The 19,813-nt window shown below is 41.7% G+C and overlaps 1 protein-coding gene across 1 annotated transcript; it reads left to right on the top strand.

The window, feature by feature from the left end:
• Positions 1-1,249: 1,249 nt before the first annotated feature.
• On the top strand, positions 1,250-3,792 carry hmgb1b (high mobility group box 1b). Its single transcript, XM_079225259.1, has 5 exons — positions 1,250-1,287; positions 2,416-2,571; positions 2,702-2,847; positions 2,934-3,108; positions 3,252-3,792. The coding sequence occupies exons 2-5, from the start codon at positions 2,425-2,427 to the stop codon at positions 3,372-3,374; spliced, it is 591 nt and encodes a 196-aa protein (XP_079081385.1). The 5' UTR covers positions 1,250-1,287; positions 2,416-2,424; the 3' UTR covers positions 3,375-3,792.
• The last annotated feature ends 16,021 nt before the right edge of the window (positions 3,793-19,813 follow it).

Raw genomic sequence — 19,813 nt, 5'->3', positions numbered from 1 at the left:
TATTATATAACAGTAAACCACACACAAATGCAAGAAGGTAAAAAGATGCCTTCTAAATCATCTATAACCACAATAAAAATGACCTTCAAGTTTCAATCTCTACATAAGCTATCCTCGGTTTAACAGTACCTTTGGTTGCCATTGGTGACCACTGTTTTGGAATCTTGTGCGATGGTTGTTTTCAGTATAATGAAATCCTTTCAATTTCCATTTCTTTCACTTCATTGGTGGTTTGTCAAAAAGCATTACTGACCGCCGTGGATCCTACATTTGAGCCCCTGTAGTTTGGCTTTTAGGTCATGTTTTTATTGAAGCAGAGGCAGAGCTGATCCCAGAAGGGTGTTTCTATGTACTGTGGTTATGGAAACCTACAACATCTGAAAGGCCACAGTGAGCTGCTCAGCAGGGGAGATGTTGCATAACAAATTCAACACTGCCACATGCTTTGTTAATGTCTGTTACTGAAATAACTAGGTATACTCGACAGATACACATAGGCCTACAAAACATAATTATTGTATGGAATGATTTGTCGACCACAAATAAACTACTATTCTATTTGCAATTTATGATACAGATATCTCACAAGAAATTCAAAGAAGGAAGTCCTCCAGATGCTTCCATGTGTTTTTTCCATACTCAACCACACAGTTATCAAATAATCTTAATCTATAAATCTAATTCTAATTTGTCTAAATCAATAAAATTGTTCAATTAAATACAATTAGCTCCCCCTTTACCAGAAACAGCAATACAATGCTGCTTACATGTGGATAATTCAGTAATAGCCTATTGTATATCGTTAGGCCTATTACAATGTTATATATCTTATCATTTATGGATAAAATATTTGGATAGTTTGTTGACAATATTAATCTACATTTAATTACATCTAATTCGTGAAGTAATTGCACATTGTAGTCTGACACATTTACTCAAGTAAACAATACCATGGGTAATTATTCCACCACACAAGTCTGCCCTTCACTCTCACTGTTATGGTATGTGTTGCCTTCACTAAAATGAAGGCGTCGGAGGTTTAACATTCAAGTTTAGCGCCACCGCCGCTAGTGTTTTCTAACCAACTGTACAACAAGCAGGACTGAGACAGCGAGTGTCCAATAAGATACTCCAAGGAGTTTACGGCAGCCAATGTCCGACAGCCGGAGCCCGACACAGGCACAGACGCATCCTCGCAACCGAAGGACCGCGCTCTAACGGTACTTTTCCTTCCATTGTTTGAGACGTAACGACGCAAAGCTGGCTTCCTATAGTGCTGTAGTTGGGGTAAGCATTGCACACGTTCACTTTCTTTACACACTGCGACTAGTGCGGAACTGCTGTGAATGAACCCGTAGTCTGCGTTAAGTTGTGCACAGTATACATCGTCGTGTAACCTTGCACATAGAATTGCGTGACTGAGCGAGATGGGGTGCTAACACAATAGCGAGCTGTTTGCTGGTATTAAACAGTCTCGCCAACCGAGCTGCGTAGTTACCTCCGTTGACATGACCGTCCGCCATGTATAACCACCCAAACAATGTGCGATGCATAGCATCCAATGACCAACTCCTACGCCTGGGTTACCGTAACGTCCGCTAATGTGTAGGAGCTGCTCGTGACGCTAGCCTGCTACGCTAGCCTCATTGCGGCGGCGTCGCTATCGTGGAAGCTAACGCTGGCGCTGAAGTGAACGTAGGTTAATACCAATGGTTGGTGCTGAAGCGCCGGTACTGTGATGCAGGCGGAGCATCCTCCCCCTCGCCCCCATCGACACTTTTATTGACACATTAAATTCAATAATCTCCGATATTCAGACACGCACTTTAGGGTTAAAATGAGGCCCGTTAGATGGCGAGCGGTGTGGTGGCCATTGTTCGCAATCAAATCAGCCATTTTAATAATCGTCTCATGAAATAACCAGTGTGTCATGCCAGCCCGCTAAAGCTAGGTAGCTTTGCGAAAAGGCTCTCGTCAAAAGTAATGGGACACAAAGCGAGAGTGGTTAGCAGCTAGCGAACAATCAAATGGGGGAAAGCTAATGCTAATCCAGCTCTACTCATCTGCATGCTATGTGAATGGGAGGCGAACGTAACTGGACAATGTAATGAATGGTCCGGTCCGTTATCTCGAGCTCCACTAAACGTTATATCGCCGGGGATGATCGCGGGAAATAAAGTAACACTAAACGAATGCGTAGTTACAAATTAAAAGAGGCATCTTGTTGGCCTCGACATACAATGGGTAATTAGTCATCCCAGACGCTATCCTCCCACCTCCCGATTGAAACAATAGATGGAACTGACAAAGCCAGACGTGGACCATTGACTCGGGATATATTTAGATATTGCTGCTGTATGACTAGGCTTAGATGAATTCATCTTAAAACCTTTTTTTTTTTACACATCCATTTAGCGGTCCAAGATGGGCAAGGACCCGAGGAAGCCGAAAGGCAGAATGTCCTCGTATGCCTACTTTGTGCAAACATGCCGTGAGGAACACAAGAAGAAACATCCCGATGCCTCTGTCAACTTTGCAGAGTTTTCTAAGAAATGCTCTGAGCGATGGAAGGTAAAATACAATTCTCTTAATATCTGAATCATCGTCTTTTATTAATTTATTCTCTGAATCATTTTTATTTTTTTTTACATAGTGGATGTATTTTTAGATTGTTTAAAAATGCTTTTTTTCTCCCCCAAAGACAATGTCACAGAAAGAGAAAGGCAAGTTTGAAGATATGGCCAAATTGGACAAGGTGCGTTATGAGAGGGACATGAAGAATTACGATCCCCCCAAGGGTCAGAAGAAGAAGCGATACAAGGACCCCAATGCCCCCAAGAGACCACCGTATGTACCACGATTAAGTCATTTTTTTTCTGACAGTTGACAAGAGGATTATGATCATTTATCTGACCAATTCCCCCTCCCCACAGGTCTGCATTCTTCCTATTCTGTGCAGACTTTCGCCCCAAGGTAAAAACTGAGCATCCTGGTCTGACCATCGGGGACACAGCCAAGAAGCTGGGAGAGATGTGGAATGGCTCATCTGCAGAGAACAAGCAGCCGTATGAAAGGAAGGCTGCCAAGTTGAAGGAGAAGTATGACAAGGTGAAAAGAGAAAGCAGGGCTTGTTTTCGGGAAATTTGAAAATCATATTTTGTGGTTTTTGAAGTGTCTTTTTACTTTGAAGCTTTTAAAAGAGTAGAACCTACTCTGTAGTGCTAAAAACACATTTATTGGGCTCTCCACAGGATATTGTTGCTTATCGCACAAAGGGCACAGTGGATTCCGCCTCTGCTGCTACCGCAGATGACGAGGACGAAGATGAGGAAGATGACGATGATGATGACGATGATGATGACGACGACGAGTAAACTTCATATTGATCGGAGTTTTGTTTATGCCATATAATTCTAATATACTCAATACACCATCTTGAAACATAAAGACTGAACAAGAACCTGTGTATATTTAATGTTTTTAAGATGTACAGTGTTATTCTCCTTTTTCTTTGTAAAGTTAACACTACATATCTTAAGTTTGAGATTTTCTAGTGGTAGTCCTTCATTCCCTGCCATATTATGTAACAATTTAGGAGGACAACAAAATTGGTCTGAAAGTAACTAGTCTTTAGGTGTTACAACTCAAAAATTAGATTTGTGAGTTTGTGTATTTTTCTTTATTTTCAGAAAAATATTTTTTTATGTGCTGTCCCAGTGTCTTTTTATTGTTCTTTGAATACCACTCTAATATCAAACACAGCTGTTGACATTCAAGAATGTCTCCAATAAAGGTCGTTTTTTTTAAATATAAGTTTGTCTCATTTTAGTTATCTCAACATCTTTCAACCATATACCAGTTATTAAAGAACCAACATGTAGACTATCAAGTATTCACATAAACAATTCAAATATTCTGGGGGTTTGATGTTTTTCATTTTAAATGTACTGCACAAGTGAATACGTGCAAAATGACGCCACAACTCTTTGTTCTGGTTTCTGCTGTCAAATTATAAGGCAGCGGCGTAGTGGAAAACCTCTATTAACGGAAATGAGAACTACCGACAGCTTGATTTTTACCGGAGCGAAGCAGCCTTTGAGTAACCATATGTAATAATAGAATATGAATGTCTCGCTCACCCATGTTTACAAACATGTCTTACTACAAAAATGAGCTGTGCGTTGTCTGTTGGTTCCAAAAACAGCCGAATGGCTGTGATTTGGAAAGATGTCATCAATCGGTGCTCTGCAGTAATAATGCATTTACCCGGATGTAAGGAAATATTAATTTCCAATGATCTTTTGGTACATCACAAATATAGTAAGAGAAAAAAAGCAGTGCTGAAAAAGTCAAGAAACATAAATATAGAAAAGTGAACAATAAAAAATATGACAATACATCCGTTATATATTTTACAATGTGCTCTAAATGCTTTGGAAATATGCTTACACAATGAGGTATGAAGCATATGTACAATGCATGTTAGCTAACTACCTGATTTGCTAGACTTCCTCGGCTCTATTTAGTTTTTTCCCCAGATAACCTTGAAAAGTGAGACGTTGATAATTGTACTGTGGTTTAGGGAACCTAAGTCCAGGAGGTGGCGCCACGGTTAAGTAAACTGCAAGAGGATACACAGTTAAAAGTTCAAACCATGGTTATGTTGGTTATTGTGTCATGCCCACAGAGCTCAGCCCACATGGGCTCTGTTGCCATAGTGAGTCATTATTCAGATATGAATATAACTTAATATTGTAAACAAATCATTTGTCATGTGTCCCACACTCAACAAATTAAATCAGACAAACAAAAGGTTGCCTTCCAAAAACCCACATTTCTCAAAATCAGTTATCCAGAAAAACTCATCCAAAATTATGGACATTTTACTCAAGATAGTAAATCCACATATAATGAGCAAAAGAAACGTCAAATGGACTTCATGTTCATCTAAATCATGTAGCAGACTAAGTCCTTTCTCTTCAAGGGGAACAATAACCCTGCCGGTTTCTATCGCTAATGCTAATGTTGGGGCTTGAACTGTTGGCAAAATTCAGCTTCACACCAGTTATGTTTGTGTCAAACATACAACACCCCCATATTATATTGTTAAACGGGTAGAATTCAATCCAATTAGACAAATAGTCACATACAGTGACGAGTGGAGTTCTTTTGTGTCTAAAGCAAGATGAATCCTAACTGGCTGAGTTATACTGACCACATTCAGAAGATGACATTAAGTGTAGTGAGCCTATTCAAGTCTTACCTCAGTGTGTGCACAAAGTTCTCTCTGTGTGCACGGCCCCAGTGAGACCAGGCAGCGACCTTTTGTGGTCCTCTGCTGCGATAGAGTTTCCTCCGTGTGTAATTGGAGACAGTTTCACGGTCCCGGTGGCCTCACAGTCACTTGAAAGGGGGTTCACATGTCCATTTATCAGGAGTTTCTTGGCGGCGTGGACCTTTGCCATACAAAGAACTGTCCTCTTAAAAGTGTGAGCAAATATGAATGAGCGGGTCTCACAGACAAAGAGGCTTTCATCCTCAGTGTTCCTTCATGTAGAGCACATTAGGCTTACAGCAGTTGTTTTATAAGAGGGAAAGCAGTGCTGATAAAGGTCCAGTTATGGGTTATAGTAACAGCAATTCATCAAACCATACATGTAATACCATAAGAGGCATGTGTGTTCGTTTTGGATGTCCAAGAGAAGCCTTCTTTGGTCATGCTAGTCACATACTCAATTGCTCCTAGAAAAGTGTATTCAGTTTTAACATTCTGTGCCACAGTGTCATGTCAGCTCTCTTTTGAAACCTGTGGATCAGAGCAGCCGTTTTCTTTTCTTTTCTCTCCTTCCCAATTTGAATGAACGCCTCGCAGTCTCTGAATGAATTCCCCATCTGACATGCAGCAAGAAAGGCTCCCCCTAGGCCACCTTACTGCAGGCAACTGTTCAAAGAGTCCGCTTCAGCGCTACGCCGAGGAACCTTCGTCCATGGAGAGAATACAAAACAGACTGATTCAGCAAAACATAGTATTATATATTGTTACACTTTTCTTTTTCACTTGCCGGAATTCATTTTACAAAGAAAGAAAAGATGTGTGGACTAATTAATCCAAAGATTGAGTTTATTTTTGTTATGTAACAACAACACACTTTCAATCTGCTGCATTTTGGAGCCCCAACAGAGGGTTTTTTTTCTGCTGCTGGATTTGCATAGAATGATGTCAAAGGGGCGTGTCAGTCAGGATTACAAGATGAGAAGATTGAGTAATCACTGTGGGGACAGCTTTTAAAGTTTTCCTTTTGTTGGTCCTGTGTGGAGGTAAAGCCGTGAAGTTTAGGAGCTCACTTTTTAATGCCACGTCTGTTTTGTTTTGCTTAGGATCTTATTTTTTTCACTTGATTTTGCAAGTAAGAGGCACTTATGAAGTGAACTTTAAAATGGACTGGACTGGACACTGGAAAAAATACACAATTTTATTGTTTCATTTTCTGGTAAGCTGGTCTCTGAGCTCATATGTTGCAACTTATGTTTATCAAGTTCATACGTTTATAATGCATATGAATGCGTAGAATCTATATATGCTTCAAATGTGGCCTATTCTAACAAAAAAACAAGAGTCATTTATTTTTTTCTCCATGGTTTCTCAGGTGTTTAATACTACTTCCTCATATGAGGCTTCATCTGGAAATACAGTAAATGTGAGCAGTGACAGACAGCAAACGCTTCCCTCCTGGTATGATACATCTGTCGGCTTACACTCCAATAACAGATGGCGAACACAGATGGCTCTCTTCAAAACTGTTTATTCATTTGAAGTGAAAGAAGACACAGTACCAGGTTAGTCATCTGTACAGCAAGGTCTTACCCATGTAAATTAAGCACAAATACATTATGTTAATTTACCACATTTTTGCTTTTTAAATGCTAGTATTTAACCTGTGATTTCATATATTTTCCTAATTTCTTTTTTGTAAGTACGATTGTTTCCTTTATTCTTCACTATTCTCATTTCTAATATCTATTAGAAATGATAGTTTACATCCTTCTATTTTTGACAATGATATTGCCAAAAGTTTTATTTTCATTTCCCAGTCACCAGACCAGGGATTGTGCATTCCCCATGTGTTGACAGGGACAGTTGTGGGAAAGTTGGAAAACCTGTCGGAGAGTCTCACGCGTATCACATACTCAGTGCAGGAGGATGACGGAGCGAACCTGTTCCTCCTCAGCCCCTTCTCAGGGGAGTTCCTATTATCCCGAAGCCTGGATTTCGAAGCACAAAGATTCTACATCCTCACTGTGGTGGGGCAGCAGGGCGACTCACAGGGATCCAGTGTCAGGGTGTACTTCAATGTGTTAGATGTGAACGACAACCCCCCTGTTTTCAGTCAGGATTCCTTTCCTGTGTCACTGCTGGAAGACACACGGGTGGGCACTTGCTTCCTGTCCTTGAATGTGTCAGATAACGATGATGGTAAGTGCAGGAATACAAAAGAATGTCAAATATGACATTAATCCAACATTCAGCAGATGCCACATTTGTTTGACCCCTGTTGCATTTAAAGGCAAAGTAGAATCCACAGTCAGAGAACCCCAACAGAATCAACAGTGAGTAAAACACATTGTGATAAAGAAAAGGTAAAGATGTGCCACATCTGGCAAGTAAAATCCAGACATGATCACACATCTTCTTTATCTTTGTGTTATTTGATTGTGTTCTGTTGAAAATCTCATATTTTGTAGTTAAAGTCATTTTTCTTTAAAATGTTCCAGTGAATTCCTATTCTTGGCCCCTTTATTTATTGCTAATGCTTGATTACTAGGAGGGTAGAACTTTGAAGAAGGCCCAGTCAATCCTGGCTGATCCTTGCCACTCCCTGTCCAAGGTGCTTCTCTCTGGCCGCAGATACAATTTGCAAAGATGCAGGACTAATAGACTCTAGAATGAATTTGTCCCTGCTCTCATTGGCCTTTTAAATAGCTCAATGAGATCTTCTATGTGGTTGGTTTCTGTTGTCGGGGATTATAAAGATATCCTTGATCCTAAATTATGGAATTATGCATTTAGCAGCAAACAGTTCTTGAGCAAAATGCAACTTTTTGATCCTTGTATTATACATAGTACACCAAGCCATCATGAGAAGGGCAATCCATCGTTTCTGATAACATCATGTATTCTCTTTTCCTCTTGGCCAGGTGACAATGGAGACTTGAAACTACGAGTTGTTGGTGGAGATGAGGAGGAAGTGTTCTTCATAAATACAGCTGGCGCTTTGTGCCTGAACTCAGAGTTAGACAGAGAGAGACAACCCTTCTACGATCTGACTGTGACGGCCAATGATTGTATCCAGACTGTGTCGTTACAGTTCACCAGTACGGCAAATGTCATTGTGGTGGTTGATGATGTCAATGACAACGCTCCATTGTTTGTGTCAGCCAAAATAGTCAGTATACCAGAGGACACTGCACTCCACTCTGTTATAATGACTGTGCATGCTGAGGATGAAGACATTGGATCCAACAGGGAAGTTTTATATTATTTGAACAACACTTCTGGGGGCGAGTTTAGCATTGGTAACAGGAGTGGAAAAATATACCTGGAGGAGGCATTGGACAGAGAACAGGTAGACACCCTGACTATTACTGTAACAGCCACTGATGAAGGCTCACCCAGAATGGCGACCACTATGAATCTCACGGTGCACGTCGAGGACGCTAATGACCATGACCCTGAGTTCTCTCAAAGCACCTACAGCTTGACAATCAGAGAGGACTTCCCGAGAGGAACGAGCCTGTTCCAGGTTCAGGCTCTTGATCGAGACATTGGGACAAATGGAGAAGTTGGGTACATACTGACCCGGGAGAGTCCGTTTGTGGTGGACACGGTTCGAGGTGTCATCACAGTCATGGGCCAACTGGACAGGGAGAGGGATTCAAACTACACCTTAACCATAACAGCTGCGGATAAGGGGACTGAACACAGATCTGCCACTGCTGCTATCAGTATCACAGTGTTGGATGTCAACGACTTTGCACCCCTCTTTACTCCACAAACACTGACCATGCATGTCACAGAGAATGATGAGGACCCTGATCAGCTCACATGTCAGGTGCTACACATTGTTGTTAATGGAAGACTTTATTGAATGTTGATTATAAAATGTCAATGTCTAGATTGTTTATGTCTTTTTCTTTACCAGGTATCAGCTTTGGATGAAGATTTAGGCGCCAACAGCCAGCTGACCTATTTTATACAGAAAGGAAATCGTGACGGTTTGTTCTCCATCACTCCCAGTGGCTCGTTACACATCTTACACAGCCTGGACAGAGAGAGGGAATCGTCTTACTTCGTCAACATCGTTGCTGTTGACTCAGGTGATTCAGGCCAAAGTTAAATATGATCAGTTTTTAAAGTCTCAGTCACTTCAAACTTGGTTTGATAAACCATTATTTTTTTTGTCACATGAAGGATTGCCACCTCTAACAGGAACTCTATCCATACACATCATAGTGGATGATGTCAATGATAACCGTCCAGAGTTTAGTCAGGAAGTCTACAACACCATAGTGTCTGAGGACAGCAACCCAGGCACTGTGTTTGCCATGATAACTGCATCTGACATTGATGAAGGAATCAGTGGGGAAATAAGGTAACATGTAAAAAGTCAATTTTGAGAAGTACCGTCTCTAATAAAATCTTAAAATACTGCTAAAGATAGGCATTGGCTGAGGCCTTTTGGTATCATGTTTCTTGTGGTGCAGCATTAGGATCACCATTTCTCACACAGAAGTCTCAGTGTGTTTGCAGAATATGCCGCACAAGAGCAACTAAAAATCTCTCTGGGATTTTACGGTACATGCATTGTAATGCTTTTTTACTTTATCCCAATTCAATGATGAACTGTTACATATGTTGACTCTCCTATAGGTATTCCATGGAGAACCTTAACATGCCTTTTGACATCGAAGAAACATCTGGAGAGCTGTTTACAACCGATTTCCTGGACAGGGAGACAGTAGCCATTTACAGGTTGATGGTGATTGGCAGTGATGGGCATCCGACTCAGCCTTTGTCAAGCTCAGTGCTTGTTACTGTTCTCATTGGAGATATTAACGACCACTGGCCCCAGTTTATGAACAGCCCCTATGTGGCCTATGTGCCCACTGAGATGGCTCCAGGTGAGAGTTTTTACTTCCACTTGACAGTTATATATTTCATCCTGGATATCATAGTCTTGATAGGATTGAGTTTTATTTTATGTTTTTTCGTCCTACAGGCTCAGTTGTTTGTGCAGTAAGAGCAACAGATGAAGATATTGAAATGAACGCAGAACTGCATTTTTCGTTGTTTGGACAAAGTTCAGATGTGTTTTCCATCCATCCACACAGCGGCACTGTATTCACTTCCAGTGCTCTCTGGAGAACGGAAGATATCATTGTCAGTGTACATGTGGAAGATGCTGGAGAAAATCCCAAATCTGACATCACCACCATCAGCATACGGTTTCAGAACGTCTCTGAGTTTCCAGAGATGACTGTGGAGGTTCTGAGGGATGTCCTCTCTGAGGACGAGCCAGTGGGAACATTCGTTGCGGTTGTCTCTGCGGCGAGCGCCAGAGCTGATCCAGTCTCCTTTTATCTAGCTTCTGGAAACTTTGAAGACATGTTTCATGTGGAGCAGTTGAATGGAGCGTTGACCGTGGAGAACCCTCTGGATTATGAGAGCAAAAAGGAGTTTACCTTGTTAATAGAAGCCAGAGACTCTGGCTCGCCTCCTTTCTCATCATTTGCAGAAATTCACATAAACATCAGTGATGTAAATGATAACTTCCCTCAGTTCACCCAAGCCGAGTACAGGTGTGAGGTTTTTGAGAACTCCCCGCCAGCATGGGTTTGTGATGTTCTTGCCATTGACGCTGACTCAGACAGCTATGGTACAGTGCAGTACAATATTACAGAAAGAAACACTCATAGTTTTTTCACAATTGACCCTGAAAATGGTTTACTGAGCACCACTGCACATTTAGACAGAGAAAATACCCCTGAATTCAAATTAACTGTCGAAGCTGCAGAACTAAACAACCCTCTTCATAAAGACACAGCAACGGTTATTATTGTTATTTTAGACAGAAATGACAACGCTCCTCGTTTTTCACAGATTTTTCTTACAGAGGTGCCTGAAGATTCCCCTGTTGGACACACGATTATAAAAGTCACCTCAACTGATAACGATTCTGGTGCCAATGCAGTAATAAATTACTCCATAATTGATCAAAGTGATGATCTGCCATTTAATATTGACTTCACCACAGGCGACATCACTGTTGAAAGACTTCTGGACAGGGAGATGCAGGATCATTACATCTTGAAGGTAAACGCGAATGATTCAGCATGGAGCATTAGCACCGACGTCACTATAGTCATTGCAGATATCAACGATAATAGGCCGGTATTTTCTGATCAGTTTTACAGCGTTGTCCTCCCTGAAACACAAGATAAAGAAGTGTTTGTAGTGCAGGTTCTTGCTATAGATGCAGATATAGGGCAAAACAGTGAAGTTTTGTATATTATTGAACCTCAAAATGAGCAGTTTTGGTTGAACGCGTCCTCTGGTGAGATCTATACAAAGCGGCCACTGACATTACATAATGCTGCTTTTCAAATCTACCACTTTACGGTTATTGTTTTTGATTGTGGCAGTGCTCCTCTGTACAGTAACACTACTGTCACAGTGAGATTAGAACCCTATAACCACTATCCACCGATGTTTTTACCTTTCCGGCCTCTGATTGTTATCCCGTATCACATGGATGTTGGTACTGAGGTGGTCCAGTTTACAGCAATAGATCAGGATGTCAGCAACACCAGCATTGGTATTGAATATGTTTTCAATGGAGGTAATGCATCTGATTTCTTCTGTATCCAAGTCGACAATGGACAAGTGATGTTAAATCAGAGTTTAATAGAGAGCATAAATCAGTTTTTTACAGTATCAGTTATTGCAAAAGATCAGGGCACCCCGTCTTTGTCATCACAGACTGAAATCACTTTTGAAATTACTGGAAGGAATCAATTTCCTCCGAGCTTTAAAGAGCCGGATGTCATGTTCTCTGTCCCTGAGGACCTGCCGGTAGGATCAGTAATTGGGAAAATTCATGCAGAAGATGGAGATTACGGTCCCAATGGTGCCATCATGTACTACATTACACCAGAAAATCCCTATTTATCATTTTCTGTCGGAGAAGCATCTGGGCTGCTAACACTGATCAGAGAGCTTGACTTTGAAAAAGTAGTTATTTATCATCTTCAAATCAAAGCCCTGGATGGAGGCTGGGTCCCTCAAACCGGCATGTTGAATGTTACAGTGGTAGTTATGGATGTGAATGACAATGCTCCAGTCTTTTCATTCTCAGAGTACATCACGTCAGTGCCTGAAAACTCAGAAATTGAAACAAATGTCCTAGTTGTGAAGGCTGTGCATGATTCAGGTGCTCAAATATCCTACTCTATTATTGCTGGCCCTGTGGATAAATTTGCAATTGATTCAAGAAATGGCACTATCACCACTTTGGATGTCTTTGATTATGAGCGAGAGCAGATCTTTGATATAACAATCAAAGCGTTAAACATTGGTGGTCATGCTTTATTTAGTTTAGCACACATTGTCATCCAAATTTCAGATGTCAATGAATTCACACCTACATTCAGGCAAAAAGAATACAACTTTTCTGTACTTAAAAATGTGCCAGTTGGAACTAGGATCGGAAAAGTAACAGCTACAGATTATGACCAAGGCTCTGAAGGTCAGGTGTTTTACCTGATGTTTGGTCGAAGCAAATACATGGGCTTTGAAATCAACTCATTTTCTGGAGAAATATACACAACTGGCGGTTTGAGAAAACAAGGCAACAGTCAAGTAGTTGTAAATGTTCTGGCAAAGAACTCTGGTGTTATCACTGGCATGGACGTAGACGAAACGTCGGTCCACATCAGTGTGATCGACACGAACGATCCACCCGTTTTCACCTCTGCACTTTATTCGGCCAATGTTACAGAAAATAGCCCGGTTGGGACACCTGTGATAACGGTGAGTGCTCTGGATGAGGACTCCATATTGGACTGGAATAGTTTCTTCTTCAGCATTGAAAATGGAAACACAAACATCTCCTTTGCCATTGAGCCATCCAGTGGCATTATTTCAGTGAACTCTGCACTTGACAGAGAACTCAGGCCAGTTTATAATCTGATCGTTACAGCCACTGATAATGGCTCTCCACCAGCCACCGGGACTACTAGTGTTGTTGTGACTATTGACGACGTTAACGACAACTCTCCCAAACTCACATTCACTGAGGCTCAAGTGAAGGAAAATCAGCCTCAAGGCACAGTGGTGGCCAGATTAAATGCATCTGATTCAGATTTTCCGCCAAATGGGGGACCTTTTACTTACTGGTTGGTAAACCCTTCAACTGGAAGTGCTTTTTCACTGACTCCTGATGGAGTTTTATTCACCACACAGACTATTGATCGGGAACAAATGGCTGTATATCACATCCTTGTGGCTGTAAGGGATGCAGGGATCCCCCCGCTATCATCAACAACAACGATCCACATCAAGATTGTGGATGAAAACGATAGCCCGTCACTGCCGAGAAATATTGTCATTGAGGTGAAATATTTTGGCAGTTCTTTCCAAGGAGGGATGATCGGTAACGTCCATCCTGAAGATCAGGATGAGTCCGATACATTCAACTGCGCCATCAAAAACGGACAACTAAATATGTTCATAATACCTAATGGCACATGTGAGCTGTGGTCATCTCCTTTTCAAGGCGAGGCTACATTTAATATCACAATCGAGGCTACAGACCAGCTTCACTTCCCAGTCAACAACAGTATCTATGTGAACTATAAAGGTTTCACAAATGCATCTATAGACAGCTGCATACTATTCTATGTGTCATCATCCTCAATGGAAGAGTTTATGTCTACTAAGTATTTGCGGTTTGTGAAAGCTCTGGACAGTCTGTTTAACCTACAGGCCTCGAAGACTCATGTATTTGGAATCAAACATATTGGCAGTGAAATCCTTCTATTGGCTGCTGTGAAAAATTACGACGGTCAATATCTTAGCAGAGAGGTAGCCAGTGGCATCGCTGAAGGCCATAAGAAATTACTAGAACGCCAGAGCAATGTCACGATTTCTCACATCACAAGTGATCCATGTCTCATCAGCCCTTGTATAAACGGGGCAGCGTGCAACAGAAACATTTACATCAGCCAAGATGTTTCTGTTCTGGAAAGCTCGGCGGTCATCTTTGTGTCACCGCAAAAAGAGATTTTTAATTGCACCTGCCCAGCCGGCTTCACCGGGACACTGTGTGAACATGACACCGACGAATGTGAGGTGAATCCCTGTGAGAATAAAGGCATGTGTGTGAATACTCCAGGAGGGTTCTACTGTCACTGTCAGAGTGGCTTCTCTGGCTCTTTCTGCTCTACTGATGTAGATGAATGCCGGAAGCTAAAGTGCCAAAACAGGGGAACTTGTACTTCCACTCAGGATGGATATCACTGTCACTGCTTACCCGGATTTGAGGGTAGAATTTGGTGTATTTAAAAAAATAACATTACATTATTATATTGCATGATTAGAATCCAGAATCTCCTCAAAGTCTGGGCTTTATTTGTTTGTGTTTTCTAGGAGAAATGTGTGAGCACTTCATAAACCACTGTAGATCAACCCCTTGTGTTCAGGGTAGCTGCAGCAATTCACAGAGAGGATTCACCTGTCATTGTCCCTTTGGTAAGAATAATGCATAAAGAAGGATCTTTAAAGCAAAAGTTCAACATTTTGGGAAATTTGTTTAGTTGTGGACAATGATGAGAAGTTCTATGCCACTTATCTGTCTGTTAAATGTTTAAGTAATCCTTTACATGTCATAAAATATACCGTCACTTTTCCAAGTTAAAACTGAGAACAATTTACAAACAATATGCTCCATTTTTGTTTTAGGCGTGAGCGGAGTCCACTGTGAGGAGCACAGTTATGGCTTTGAGGAGCTGTCCTTCATGGAGTTTCCCCCGTTGGATCGCAGGACTAATTTAATCTCTCTCGAGTTTGCGACAGTGCAGAGGAACTCCCTGCTCCTGTACAACCCTGGAGGACTATCCAGCAGGGAGTTCATTGCACTGGAGATACTGAATGGGGCCATACATCTCTCGTATGACCTGGGCCCAGGACCTGTGAGGCTACACACACACAAGCAGGTGGCCGATGGATATTTCCATAGTGTCACTGCCAGGAGGATTGGGAACGTGAGTTTTGGATATGTCAGCACATACACAAGGTTAATGAGATGGCAATTTTTAAGTTGAAAATAAAAGAGGTCAATCTAAAAAAGACTGATGTAGCATTACTTGCTTTTAACAGATGGGTTCCTTGCATGTGGACAACTGCACAGATATTGAGAACAATGGATCTTGCTATTCACGGAGTGATGGCAATAGCTTAAAGAGGTAGCAGTGAAATAATAATCCCTATTTGCACTTCAAAATGTCACTTTTTGGCCTTGTGTTTAATCTTTATCAACGACTGCTCTCTGTCTTTATGTGTAATCAGAACACTAGATGTTGGCAGTAATATGATGTTCGGAGGAACCAGGACTTTTGAATCCATTTTACTGCTTCCTGCTCAGATAAAAACCCATGACTTTGTTGGATGTATTCGTAACATCTATGTGAATGGCATCCTGCTGAGCCCTTCAAAGGCCCTTGCAACATACAACATCCTTGATAGGTAAGCAATTAGTATCCACCTTTCAATTTCCTACTGTAATTATAAACTTTGTGGTTCTCTTGGTGTGGGGGTTTATAACGCTGACCTTGTGGTCACAGTATCTCTAGCTGTTCCGAGTCATTGTATCTCACCTCCTCTCTCTCAACTCATGTATTGTCGTCTCTCCACTGCCCCCACCTGATAAAGGAAATAGCAAACATGTCTCTGTTTATTTGTCTATACATTTCAACAACTTGTCTTTGTAACTCATGTGTGTTCAATAAAGGTGTCCTCGAACAACACCAGCACCATGTCACAGCAACCCATGTAAGAATAGCGGCGTGTGCCATGACCTTTGGTCTGACTATCTTTGTGAGTGCAAAAGCCCTTTTACTGGAAGCAACTGTGCTAAAGGTAAATATACCTTTTAATAAACTGTTGGATTTATTTGATTTTCATCAATTTCATGATTCTCGTTCTTCATGTTCTGTCTTATTGAACAGAAATGTCAGAGGAGCTTGTTTTGCGATTTGATGGGAATGACTACATTGAGTATGTCATCAAGGAGCGATTCAAGAGAGACTACCTGCTAAAAGCCTTGCTGGATGATGAAAAAGAGGGAAACACCAGAGACCAAAGTGGGATTAACATCAAGTTCAAGACCCAAGAGAATGGAGTGTTAATATTTGTTGCTGGACAGACAGGATACACTATGCTGGAAGTAGGTATAGAATGCAATTATACAGATATTTACTCATCTTGGATTTATGTTTGAATTGTGAAATTGCTTGCTTTTTTTTCTCTCTTCCTCAGATAAAAGACAGAAAGCTTGTGTACATTTACAAAGACACACCGTCAGAACACCTGTCAGAGTTCACTGTGGACTCCCCCGTGGCCGATGGGTTTTGGCATGTCCTCTCCTTGTTCAGCAGCGGGCAGAACACATTTCTGCTTCTGGATAGTGAATCCGTCTTTAACATCACCGGCCACGGTTTGGATCTCACTCCTGTTCGTGTGGAAAAGATTATTTTTGGTGCTGCTTTGACAGGTGATTCAAACCTCCGACTGCTAGGTAAATATACTTCATATTAACAAGTGTTAATATGTGAACCAGATATAACAAGGCCTAAACATGTTGGTGTGGGAATAAAGTATGTTTGTCTGTGCTATATTCAGTCCTTTGTCTTGTGCAAAATGATTTAATTGAGCAGAAAATACCCACGCTCGCTACATACAACCTGTATATTTAAACTAAGATGTAATGATCAACTGACACGTTTAAAAAATATATTTTTAAAGCATTTTTGGGTAACAATAAACTATTTTTAACATTCTTTTCATGGCAGGGTTCAGTGGCTGTGTGCAGTACTTCAATGTGAGCGGTTACACACTGCCTGTCAGCGGACAGAGTGTGATGATGGACGTCTGGCCGAGCTCGACTCTCGTCCAGTCGAGCTGCAGCTCTCAGGGTGTCTGCCTCCCGTCGCCGTGTTCTGAGCAGGACACAGCCAGGAGGCGGTGTCTCTCTGCACCCTGTCAAAACCGCTGGAGTGAGTGTGGACCTGCCCTGCAGAACAGGTCCTGCATCTGTTTACATAACGTTTCTGACCACGCCTGTGATATCTGCATCTCTACAACAGAGAGCCGCAGTCAGTGCTCTGAGATACAGGGCAGTGTGCCCCTGTGGCTCATAGCTGTGGTTCTTCCTCTGATCTCCGTCCTGGTGATTACAGGATTGTGTGTTGCCCTGTACAGGGTGAGGCGTAAGAACGCAACGTGTCAGAGTGATAGCTCGCCAAAAAAAACAGAGCAAGGGACAGGCAATGTAGCGTTTTGCTTTGATGACAACAGAACGCTCACTGATGCTGCATGTGCAGAAAAAGAGAAACAGCATGACCCAATGAGTGCTGGCCTGCAGAGGTTAAGAGTGGAGTTTTACGCTGACGCCAGTCTATCAAGTGTTCAGCCGGTGCCAAACAGTGAGCTGGAGTATTATGAAATTGGCAGCATCTCTAGTACACTTCACTCAGACACTGCCTCACGGAAGTGCAGCTGGCGCAACCACCTGTACAACACAAAGTGTGTGAAAGCTGATCCTAAACGGTGGGGAGATTTGAGAATGCTGTTAGCAGGGTTTAGGAAAGAACGCTCCAGTGAACAGAGGCCAAAAGGTCCTACGGAACCTCAAGATGCAGCTTTCCTAAACAAGCAGTTGTTGACTAAGAACGATGCGGAGCACTCCCAGCAAACGCCAACTCGTTACGTCAAAAAGTTCCTACAACCAGAGTTCCTGGAACCTGCACAATGCCTCACCTCTGAAGAAATTAGTCAAATAAACTCTCCTCGGCAACAAACAATGTCTCCTGGAGCATCCCTAACGCCTGAACCTGCCAAGACCACCACGATGATCGGTGCATCATCTGAAAGTGAAACAAACAGCACATTCACCTGCTCAGAGTCCGAGTGTGGACAGTTTTCTCTCACTAGCGGCAGGAAATATATCCACGACCAGTCATCCCTGTCAGCGTGCAGCTTCAGACACGCCTGTCATTCTCCTGCAGGTCAGCATGAAGCTGAGCGCGCTCCCTCCAGTATGTTTGAGCAATGCGAACATATTTTAAATATGCAACTACCTTTCAGCAGCTATGCTCCTGTATTTGAGGAAATAGCATGTCTACCCACTGAACCCCGTCATAGCAATGATATTCAGAGTGACATAGAAGAGATTATTTGATGGCCATTTGGTGTTGTGAATGAGTCAGATGGAAAAATTGTAAATATTTTGGCGGTCTGTTACGTTATTGAAATGATTTGAAAGACAGTGAAAAACGCAGTGAAAGACGTTTCACATAAACCAAACCTCTTGATCTTTTCATGTTTCAATGGTTATTTTGGTATCTTCAGAGCAGCGAGAAGATGTATCTAGTGATGCTGCTGAAATTTAAGCCCATGTCAAGACAACCATGTGTAATGTAAATATCACACTAACTATTCAATGCCTCTAACATAACATGTCCCGTCTTTTCTGTTTCTTAACCTCCTAACAATAAGCCCAATTCCACGGAAAAATAGCCTAAAATAAAGGATCCAAAATTAATCAAGAATCGCTCCTTATTTAAGTGGGAGTTTTACTTCCAAGACACTTTTTATTCCCATGCTACAATTAACATAAATCTACCCCCAAACATTTAAATAGTTATGAAAACAATGAATATTGTTCAAGATTACTCAGGAGCTGCATGCTATATAGGCAGATAAATGGAGAATACGAGGCCCATATTATCAGCACATTATGGATGCTATGAAGACAATGATGTATGGTTCGTTGGTGTCTGTCGCCATCTGGTGGCTGTATTGAGTACTACGAGCCAATGGTTGGCTGACAGCGAAAGCACGTTAACATGCTCCCTCGCCATAACCCATCCGATTTGGTTGGCTTCACTCATGTTCGACAATACTTCAGGAAGTCACAGTTCCAAGCCAAGTAATTATCCTGCACATGAAGAAATAACATATTGTGCTGCAACAGAGAGTAACATAGCATAAAGAAGATATATGTGAGATGTTGTGTGGCGTTAGTGGTTCAAAATGTGAGGTAACTAACCAGATTAAACTAGTTTCAGTGTAGAACCTCTGTTGAAGATGGGATGCCTGTGTTTTATTTTCTCCAGTGAGTGATAACACTAATGTTAGCGAAATATTAGCTATGCCATGCTAATAATTGTTAGTTGAGTCCACGTGTTTTCTATACTGAGAAGTACCTCTGGAAGGATTTTCTGTGTGTGTGTGTGTGTGTGTGTGTGTGTGTGTGTGTGTGTGTGTGTGTGTGTGTGTGTGTGTGTGTGTGTGTGTGTGCGCAGAGTGTTACATGTTCAGCAGCATACAGCTTCATATCATTTGGGCTTTTGAAAGAAAGGAAAGTGTTTTCCTTTACTAATGTTGCCTTGTTTATGAGGTTTGTTGGTCTTGTAGCACTTCATGACTTGTGAAAACAATAGTCGACTGTTTGTCGGCGAGATCGCCCGATGGACTTGC

Source organism: Taurulus bubalis, assembly GCF_910589615.1.
Source record: "Taurulus bubalis genome assembly, chromosome: 10".
In the NCBI taxonomy this organism is placed as follows: domain Eukaryota; kingdom Metazoa; phylum Chordata; class Actinopteri; order Perciformes; family Cottidae; genus Taurulus; species Taurulus bubalis.
The sequence above is the reverse complement of the archived record's forward strand: the minus strand, read 5'-3'. Positions and strand labels throughout refer to the sequence as shown.

Coding starts and splice junctions, on each gene's coding strand:
- hmgb1b (XM_079225259.1), top strand. CDS start 2,425: ATGGGCAAGGACCCGAGGAAGCCGAAAGGCAGAATGTCCTCGTATGCC. Junction 2,572..2,701: donor AATGCTCTGAGCGATGGAAG/GTAAAATACAAT, acceptor TCTCCCCCAAAG/ACAATGTCACAGAAAGAGAA. Junction 3,109..3,251: donor TGAAGGAGAAGTATGACAAG/GTGAAAAGAGAA, acceptor GGCTCTCCACAG/GATATTGTTGCTTATCGCAC.